This window comes from Symphodus melops (assembly GCF_947650265.1).
Source record: "Symphodus melops genome assembly, chromosome: 2".
Classification (NCBI taxonomy): domain Eukaryota; kingdom Metazoa; phylum Chordata; class Actinopteri; order Labriformes; family Labridae; genus Symphodus; species Symphodus melops.
Genome location: NC_136692.1, coordinates 30,449,046 through 30,458,581, shown reverse-complemented (window position 1 = coordinate 30,458,581; position 9,536 = coordinate 30,449,046). Strand labels below are relative to the sequence as shown.

General features: G+C 48.1%; 1 protein-coding gene across 3 annotated transcripts; it reads left to right on the top strand.

The window, feature by feature from the left end:
* Positions 1–1,142: 1,142 nt before the first annotated feature.
* Positions 1,143–8,608, top strand: clta (clathrin, light chain A). Of its 3 annotated transcripts, XM_079337369.1 has the most exons (7): positions 1,143–1,544; positions 2,853–2,881; positions 3,626–3,743; positions 3,871–3,982; positions 4,956–5,009; positions 6,266–6,301; positions 7,568–8,608. In XM_079337369.1, exons 1-7 carry the CDS (start codon positions 1,367–1,369, stop codon positions 7,737–7,739), a joined length of 699 nt encoding a protein of 232 aa, XP_079193495.1. In that variant the 5' UTR covers positions 1,143–1,366; the 3' UTR covers positions 7,740–8,608. The 3 variants fall into 3 exon arrangements, with proteins under 3 accessions (XP_079193495.1, XP_079193496.1, XP_079193497.1); XM_079337370.1 differs by lacking the exon at positions 6,266–6,301 and having other exon boundaries at positions 1,144–1,544; XM_079337371.1 differs by lacking the exons at positions 4,956–5,009; positions 6,266–6,301 and having other exon boundaries at positions 1,153–1,544.
* The last annotated feature ends 928 nt before the right edge of the window (positions 8,609–9,536 follow it).

The following is a 9,536-nucleotide window of genomic DNA, read 5'->3' as shown; positions in this document are numbered from 1 at the left end:
TAGGTTCTTTCTTATCACCTGAGCTCTTTGTGAATAATTTATCATCAGGACAATATACGCGGGCTGGACACAGCAAATGTTACGTAACTAGCTTTATAGCAGAGTGGAAAGGAGAAGGTTGAATACTCTGCTGGTGTTTCCCGGAAGGAAGCGATTCTAAAACCTGATTTAACAAACATCTGCTGCTTCTGAGCCCTGAGGAGGGGGTCCTGCTTCTCAATGATCAGCTCAGTGACACCATAACCATCACTGGGTTTGCAATCTAAACACGAGGGAAACCTCCTGACATTTAACTCTGCAAGCCTTTAAAAAAAAAAAAACATCTCTGAGAAAGCCAGCCTTGAATTGTCTTAATAATTTGAATGTAATAAAGATTTCATCAGCTGAACACTTTAAGGGAAAAAAGGTAATCGATGAGGAAACATTTTATTATCCCAGAGTTTCCTGCTCTCTTTCCTGCTAGTGCCAGACATGCACTGTAGGATTTCAGACAGATTTAGACCTGATCTTTTTAGTCATATGACCAACAGCCGACTCAAAACGCTTTAACACTGCAGGTCACACCTTCACACACTGATGGTAGAGGCTGCTGCAGAGTAAAGAGTCCATCAGTATGAACTCATCCATTCATACACATTCACACACTGATGGTAGAGGCTGCTGCAGAGTAAAGAGTCCATATATTCCATATATAGTCCATATAGTATATATAATAATAATAATAATAATAAAAGCAGTTAAAAAATGAAAATAAGATTACAAGAACATTTTAGGAAGACATCACGTCACTGAAAATAAATTCATCATAAAGGTATAAACTGATGTGCAGAAGGTAAATAAACAGGTCAATAAAGGATATGAGAGGAAGACTCGCGATAGATAACGAGATCAACATCAAGGACTACAAATTAAAAATAATTTAAAAAAAAAGATGATTTGATAGACAGGACACCGGTTCTTTTTCAGTTAATTCTGGCTAAATGTTGGGGGTATGTATCGAGTCTTCATCCTGTATAAAATATGTAATTTTAATGTGTATATTTATTATTTCTTTGCACGTTTCAGTTCTTCAGCTCACAGCCTGCAGACTCGTCTTACAGCTCATGAGGATCACGGGACTCGTAGGGGGGCGGGTTCACACATTTGATTGGTCCAATTTTGAGACAGCTCTTCTACGATTGACACGTTTCACCATCAGTGAAAAACTCTCTATTCTGATTGGCTCTTTCGCTCTTTCCGCTTCGCTATCCTTGAGGATTGTTGTTTTTTTGGTTCGTCCTTCTTCCCGTTGAGCAAGTCGGTCTCGGTCTGAACCGTTACACCTGCGACGACCGTTTCATCCATCCACTCACGAATCAAACTGACCATGGACGACTTCGACATGCTGAACGCTCCCTCTGCCGGGAACGGGCTCGGTTCCGAGGAGGACCCTGCGGCCGCTTTCTTGGCCCAGCAGGAGAGCGAGATCGCGGGGATCGAAAACGACGAAGGCTTTAGCATCCTGGATGGCGGAGACGTCCCCTCATCGCTGGGAGACTCAAACGGTGAGAAACCGGACACAGTTAACCTCCTTTTTTTTAACACGGTTTATCGAGTGACGTCAATTCATCCCCAAACGGACGTTAGCATAGCATAGCTGACGTTTAAAAGCTGCGAGCCGTTAGCCGTTGACACGCACGCGCACGTCTAATGAAACACGATGTTGATGTGACTTTTTAAACATTCATGTGTCTTATAGCGTTAGCCGTGTCCTTTTTGTTATTATTAGACGTGTCATTCATTGCTTCCTTTTTAAAGCTTCAGTTGAAGCCCCTGGCGTGACGGAAGTGACGTACCGGGGGGGGGGGGGGGGGGGTTAAGAAACTGCTTCCTTCTGCTTTCCCTTTAGAGAATCACAGACACAGTGTTATTCACTCTTTATGTTAATGTTCATCCTGACCGTGTTTTATGACCATATGAAACTCGCTTGATCTTTAAACGACCAATCAGTGAGCTGATGACATGTCCAGTATGTCCTCCTTCTAACTTTAGATTCTGCTCCTGAATGCTCTGGATCTGATTGGACCAGAGAAGGTAGGCGGGGCTTTGAAGGCCGTTTTGGACGCCCCTGGGTTTGCCAGATATGAGAGCAGTTATCAGGTGAACAGGTGTTGCAGCGATGGAAGCGGGCAGTGGAACTGCTTCAGATAGAAGTGATTGTACCCGAGCTAAAAAGCCTCTGCATGTTTCTAATAAGCTCCAGCAGCAGAAAGCTGCTCAAACTAGGATCAATGTTGGAGATGAAACATGGAGAGAGGTTAGAACGCAGAAAGCTTTACAGAGCCATGCAGAGCTGGCTAAACACTGAAGCTACAGTGTCCACCACATGCAGAGCTGGCTAAACACTGAAGCTACAGTGTCCACCACATGCAGAGCTGGCTTAACACTGAAGCTACAGTGTCCACCACATGCAGAGCTGGCTAAACACTGAAGCTACAGTGTCCACCACATGCAGAGCTGGCTTAACACTGAAGCTACAGTGTCCACCACATGCAGAGCTGGCTAAACACTGAAGCTACAGTGTCCACCACATGGTGACATCACTCCAATCAAGCTTCGTCCGCTCAGACTTAGTCTACGGTTACTTGCCAGCTCGCCTCACGAGAGCAAACTAATGGAGCAGAATGACCTTTGGACTCATTTCCGTGAAGCTGCAGATTCATAAAGTGCTGACGTATCATGTTGTGAAATGTGTGGATGTAAATCTTGAGGATGCAGTTAATTGTTTTTTCCATGTTCTTGTCACGTCCTGTTTTTAAGGATTTATTAGTTTGTAGGATATCTAACATTTTTCTCTTCTTCTTTCTTTGCAGATGGCGCCGTCAACGGAGAGCTTCATGCGGTAATACTTCTCCACACACTCCCTCCGTGTCTCTGTTTGTTTACTCTCCTCAATGTGATGATTTAAGGCATTTTCACAGCTTACACATAAAGAGTCGGCCGTTCTACACGTCAAACAGTCCGATCTCTGTCGACATGACGGTCTAGGACTCGGGCTGAGCGATAAAAGTAAATGATCATGTGATCTCTAACATGCAGCCTTCTAAAGACGTGTGTGATGACTCTGCGCCTGCTGAGGCTTCTCTTCAGGATGCTGATGTTAGCGTTTTGGCGAGCGGTCGAACAATGCTGCTAACGCCACATTTCCTTCACTGTGATGTTTCCGTGTGAACGCGTCGGAGCATGATGGACGGCACAGTTCTGTAAGAATCATGCCGATTGCTTCAATATTTGTATGATATTCGTCTTGGTTCTGTCTCTTGAAATGACGTTATTCACACAGTTGGGTCGTCACTGTGATTCAGATGTGACACATTAAAAGAAGCGTGCATGCACACACAGGTTCAGACTCTCTGAGCTCTGTATCTGGGATTCTGTTCGTTTTCCTCCAACTTCCCTTTCCTGTGCTGTCGTTGCAACATCTGCTGCCGTTTGCACAGTCAGGCATTCTTCCCGGCAGTGAGAGAGGCCGAGCTTCTCAAAGAACAGATCTGCAAAAACGCACGATGGAGTCAGAGCAGGAACTTTAGGTGAAGCAGAGGAGACTCTGAGTGAAGTAACCCGTCGTCACCTCCGTGTATCTCAGGAAAGCAACGGTCCATCAGACGCCTATGCAGCTATTTCCAATGCAGACCGGCTGCAGGCCGAACCTGAAAGCCTACGCAAGTGGAGGGAGGAGCAAAGCGAGAGGCTGGAGGTGCTAGGTAAGTACACGCCCGACTGATCTATTATTAGAGAAACGGGACCTGTCTCATTCCCTCCTGTGTGCTGAATGAAACAGTCCCACATTGTTCACCTCTCCCTGCGTCTTCCTTCCCTCTCCGTCTGCAGATGATAACTCCCGTAAGCAGGAGTCGGAGTGGAAGGAGAAGGCCAAGGTGGAGCTGGAGGAGTGGCACGCCAGGCAGAACGAGCAACTGGAGAAAACCAAAACCAACAACAGGTAGTGGCCCCGCAGCGGGGCAGAGACGGGGGGGGGGGGGCCGAGCGACGAGCCCAGTTGATGATTTGAAAGACTCGCAGAAACAGCCGTATGTGTCGGAGTGAGAGTTATGAGGTCTAAAATCAACTGGGCCGTCTCCGATTCAGGATCAGGATGTGTAACAGAGTGCAGGACCAGAAACAGATCCACCTCCTCTCACAATGTGCTGAGCTCCCACATGCACACAAACCCTGCAGGGACTAGATCGAATCCTCATGGAGGACAGACGAGTGAACCTGTTTCCTTCTGCAGGCGGCCTGACATGTCGTGTCTTTAGGACACCGTGTCTCTCTTGTTAAGAAAGGGAGGACACCTTGCTGTGGTGCCTTTACATTCTGACACGCAGCAGAGACGAGCGCCGAGGTATGAGACGTACGCTCCTCGCTCTTCGTCCTCGGCTGAGACGTGTGAACACTTCCGTTTCTTATTAGCGTGATGAGAAATGTTTAGGTCACTGTGATGCAGCTGCTGAATAATGAAGCTCTCTCTCTCTCTCTCTCTCTCTCTCTGCACACGGAGGGACAGGGCTCGTCTTTCACACCTCCATTATTAATCTCTTTCTTCTTTTCAAGATGATTCAAAGCTCGCCTCAAAACTGCACGCAGAAAAAGAGGATCACCTCCAGTCGCTACATGTGACTCTTTGGTCTGAAGCCTCGCTGTAAGGAGCGAACATGTGACATGAGACAGAACTTTAGTCATGGAGGAGGAAATACGCACAACCATAATTCTATAACAGACAAATGTGAAGATAAATATTGGTACTCTGTCCAATCACAGGAGACTTCCTCCTCCTTTGATGTCTTTCTTATGATGTGTGTGTGCTAACCTTTAACACCCTCTCCTCCTTTTTATCGCTCTCTCTCTCTCTCTCTCTCTCTCTCTCTCTCTCTCTCTCTCCTCGCTGCTCTGTCGTTGGGCGGATGTTTGTCCAGGGTGCTGGATGAAGACTTCTACAAGCAGCCCTTCTCTGAGCTCATTGGTTATGTGTATGTCACTCCAACTAACATCCTCCCTCCTCATTGGTTCTCACCTTTCTTTTCTTCATCATCATCATCATCACTGTGTCGTCATTCCTTGGTTGATGTTCCCATGTCTTCTTCTTATTAACACACAGCTTTACTCGCTGCACTCGTCATCCAGCTTCTTTTTCTCTTCTTCTTTTTTTAAATACAAACTTCTGTCGCTCATTTTCATGTTTTGCATGTTAATCGTTAGTTGGCGTCCATCCACACGTAGGCGGGTAAACCTCCCGTTCTCCGGAGCGTTTTATTATTAAAGTTTGTCGGTCTGGATCATGTCGGAATTTGTGGACGTACGCGTCGAGGTTTGTGTGGTCGGACTGTTGTATGACGCAGCATTGACCTCCGTCGTCCAATCAGGCGTCTCTGCTTGTCAACGTAGCGGGAGAGTAACTGCGTGTAAAAAGTCCAGTTAGCAACGTTAGCTCCAGCACGTGGCACAATGACGTCACAAGAACGACGTTTTCCCCGTCGACACAGAAAGGTTCCACCCGCCTTCGTGTGGACGAGGTCAGAGTTAGCAGAATGACTGCATGCTAACACACACACACACACAGTCATCTCACCTTTAACCCTTTCATTGCTCCTCCATCGCTCCGTCACTTTGCACACACGTCTGTGACGTCGCCTGTTTGAGCTCTGGTTTTGTGTCTGACATGAAGGAACCTGCAGAATATCCAGTCAGGAGTCTTGTAGACCAGTTTGAAGCATTTGTGTGACGTTTGGTGTTTATGAGAAGAATCTCTACAAGTCAGACTTCAGTGTCACCTGAACTAACTGGAGCTTCAGGTCACGTGTTATATTTTACACAGACCTCTTTACGCCGGTCCGTTCTGTTTACGAGTCTGTGGTCAACCACTGTAGCCCAACACTCGACCACCCGTGACGCTGTCGACTGAAGCTCAGCTGCTTTAGAAGAGCTTCGTCCCTGTCACACAACTGCTCCAAACACTTTGGTGCTTTAGCTGCTAAGTAGCTACCGCAGGCTAACGTGCTTATTAGCCCAGCTAGCTTTTAAGTAGCCTTCAGCGTGTGCAGCCTTTGGTTTGGCGGCCCCAGAGCCAATCAAACGCTCCAGGAGAAAACAATGTTGCTCTTGCATGCCTGGATGTTGAGCTCATTTATTTCTGTCTTTCATCTCTCCCCCCCCTTCTCCCCCCCCCCTTTCTAAACTCTGACTTGTGAAACTGTTTCTGTTTTTTCTTTTCCTCTGCACCTTAAAGCACACACATTAACCATCCTTGCTACCGCCTAGACCAGTTAAGTAAAAATACAAACTCCCAGAACCCCCTCATATTGTTCTGTATTTGTGACGGGGATAGATGCAGAGAGTGTGTGTGTGTGTGTGTGTGTGTGTGTGTGTGTGTGAGAATGAAGACGCACAGAGACCTGGTGTGCGTCCGCCCCCCCCCCCCTCGCCGGGGGTTTGTTCTGATGTCCCCTCTGTGATGTTGTGCTCAGTCCCGTGTGTCGTGTTGTGTAGTCGGTGGTGACGGTGAATGTTCATTGGTTGCCCCCCCTCCTCCTCCTCTCTGTGGTAGCCTGAAGCTGTGATGTGTAGCCCCGCCCCCTGACGTTTACAGGTCTTTATAGAGGGCTTTAATCAGACAGAAACAGATCCTTTCTCTTCTTCTGACACCTTCAGAGTAAACCGCCTGTCTTCTTTAAAGTCCCGCCTCCTGACAGCGTGCTTTGCCGCCGCAGCACCGTGCATGGCTCGGGCCCAGCAGTGCTTCAACTTCTTTTGGGCTCAGCGGGGGAAAAAAACAAAACAGAACCAGATGAGGATAAGGAAGAGCAATTCCTCCCTATGCTCGGGATCTTAGAAAACACACACACACACACACACACACACACACACACACACACACACACACACACACACACACACACACACACACACACACACACACACACACACACACACTTCAGTCCTGAGCTCCATTTTTTTTAAGATGAGCCCCTTAGACTTGCTCTCTTTGTACCTGTCCTCCGATGACGTTCAGGTTCACCGTGATGGGGGGCAGTTTTTTTTGGGGGGGGTGTTGGGGGGGGGGGGGGGGTGTTGGGGGGGGGGGGGTGTTGGGGGGGTAAAGACAGATGGCTGTTCTGTGTGATCGTTGCACTGACCCTGAGCTCGACTCTGCTGAACCAACAAACTCAATCCTTCAGAAGTGGAGTGACGGAGAGTCTCAGCACCACCACGTTTGTTTCCCGCTCTCACTCACTCACATGCAAACCTTTAAAAAAGCAGCTCCACCCCCGTCGTCTTGTTGGTTGGAAGTATCGGCCGTCGGGGTCACTCTGGTTTTTGCGGTGTGTCGGGCACCGTCTGCCTTTTTTTTTTAACCAATGAGCTTTAACCAATGAAGCGTTGAGCAGGTAGCGTTTTCAACCATCAACGAGGCGTGTTGGTTTTCAGCAGAGGGCGTTCTCTGGGCTGTTTTTAACCATCCTCTTCCTCCACTGACTGTCTTCTACCTCTCTCTCTCTCTCTCTCTCTCTCTCGTCCCTGCTGCCTGCAGGGCGGCCGAGGAAGCCATCCTCTCAGATCTGGATGAGAACAACCCCGGCACGGAGTGGGAGCGGGTGGCCCGGCTCTGCGACTTCAACCCCAAGTCCAGCAAGCAGGCCAAAGACGTGTCCCGCATGCGCTCCGTCCTCATCTCCCTGAAGCAGTCCCCGCTGGTCCGCTAGGCCACCGAGGCCGCTCGGGGCGCCATTCCATATCATTCTCATCTTTACACCAACGAGCGATATCCCGGCATCTGTGTCCTGAAGGCGAGGAGGATCACAGCTCTCCTGTTCAGCCCCGTGGGGGGGGGTCCTTTACCTGTGTTCACCTCTCTCACAGACCAGTCGAGACCTCCTGACCCCTCATACACAAACACACAGAGGTGGATCAGAGGCCTCGTGCTCTGTGGAGCCGTGTAACACGTCGGTGAGGCCGCTGAGTGTGGGACACTAAAAAGGGAAGGGTCTCGAGCTACACTACACCAGAACACCCCCCCCCCCCCCCCCCCAAAACAACATGACTCCCACAATGCTGTACTCTCTGACCTGTAAATCTAACAAGTCCTCCTCCGACCTCCCCGCGCCCCCCTCCCTCATCTTTCATCATCCTCGTATGTAAAGATCCTCAGAGCTTTTCTTTTTTTCTTTCTTTGAAAGGACCAAACTTTAAAATCAAAACTCCAAATTCAGTGTGTACTTTGAGCTGTGTGTGCGTAGACCCCACGTGTGGCGTGTTGTGTAACATTTTCCAATCTATGCATCCCCTCCCCCCCTCCCCCAAGTCAGGAAGTGACCAGAGTCCAGTGACGACATGTGACCCTTCTGTCTGTGTGTTTGAACCTCGGCCGTGTGTGTATGTGCTCTATGCGTGTACCTTTGTACATATACAAAAAGGCAATATATATACAGTATATAAAAATCATTCATGTCACTGAAACCAGACCGTTAGTGGTTTGAAAGAGAGAGAGAGACATATTAGCCAGCTGTTGCTTGACCATCTGTGTTCATCGTCCATTTGATTTCAATAGAAATAAAACCTTGTGTAAAATCTGCTCCTGTGGTTCATCTTTTCTCAGCTCCTTTAAACTCAATGAAGCTCCTCGCTCTCGAGTCCCAAGACAATCCACCTCAAAGTTCACTAAAATAAAGCAGGAGAGGCAGGAAGTGTCCGGGACTGAGCTCATCCTAAAGAGACTGCATTCGACTTTATCCCAGTTAAGTTGTTGTGCAGGTAAAAGAATACAGAGCAGTTCAGAAAAGAACAACAGCTAACGAGAACAGCGGGCCAAAATAATGAACCAATCATCGGCATCTAAGGAAACACAGGCACCTCCCCTTCCTCTCGTACAGAATCAGAGAAAACCGCTCCTGACCAGGACCGCTCCAAGAAATCTGAATCATTAAGCAGCAGCAGGCAGGACGCGGTGAAATCTGTGATAGGCTATTTTCCACTCGGGCGGGACTTGAAATGAAATCTAAAAAAGAATGTGGTGCTGACACTTTAAACTCCTTCAAAATGAAGCTTGAGGACATTATTCTTATTTATTTGTTCCAAAGTGGGGCTCGAGGGAGGTCGCAAGATGAATTCCAGAAACAAGGATGAAAAGTTTGGGAACCTCTGGCCTCGAGAATGAAGAGGGCGTCACAGCGAGGAGGTTGCTGGTTTGAATCCCAGTCTGTCGGGAGCCTCTCTGTGTGCAGTCTGCATGTTCTCCCCGTGCATGGCGTGGCTTCTCTCCGGCTTCCTCCCACAGTCCAATCACATGCTGGTAAAAAACCACATGCCGCCCCTGCATAAGTCAGGTGGGTGACCCCAACTAAAAAAGTTTGGACAGGCCCCCCCCCATAAGAGTTTCTCTTATTGCCACAGAGCTTTGAGGGACTATAGCAAACCATCTTAAAACCAACCCTCCATCACCTTAAACATCAAATACAATGAAACAATGAAATGTAACAACACGATTTATAGCGAGCATTAAA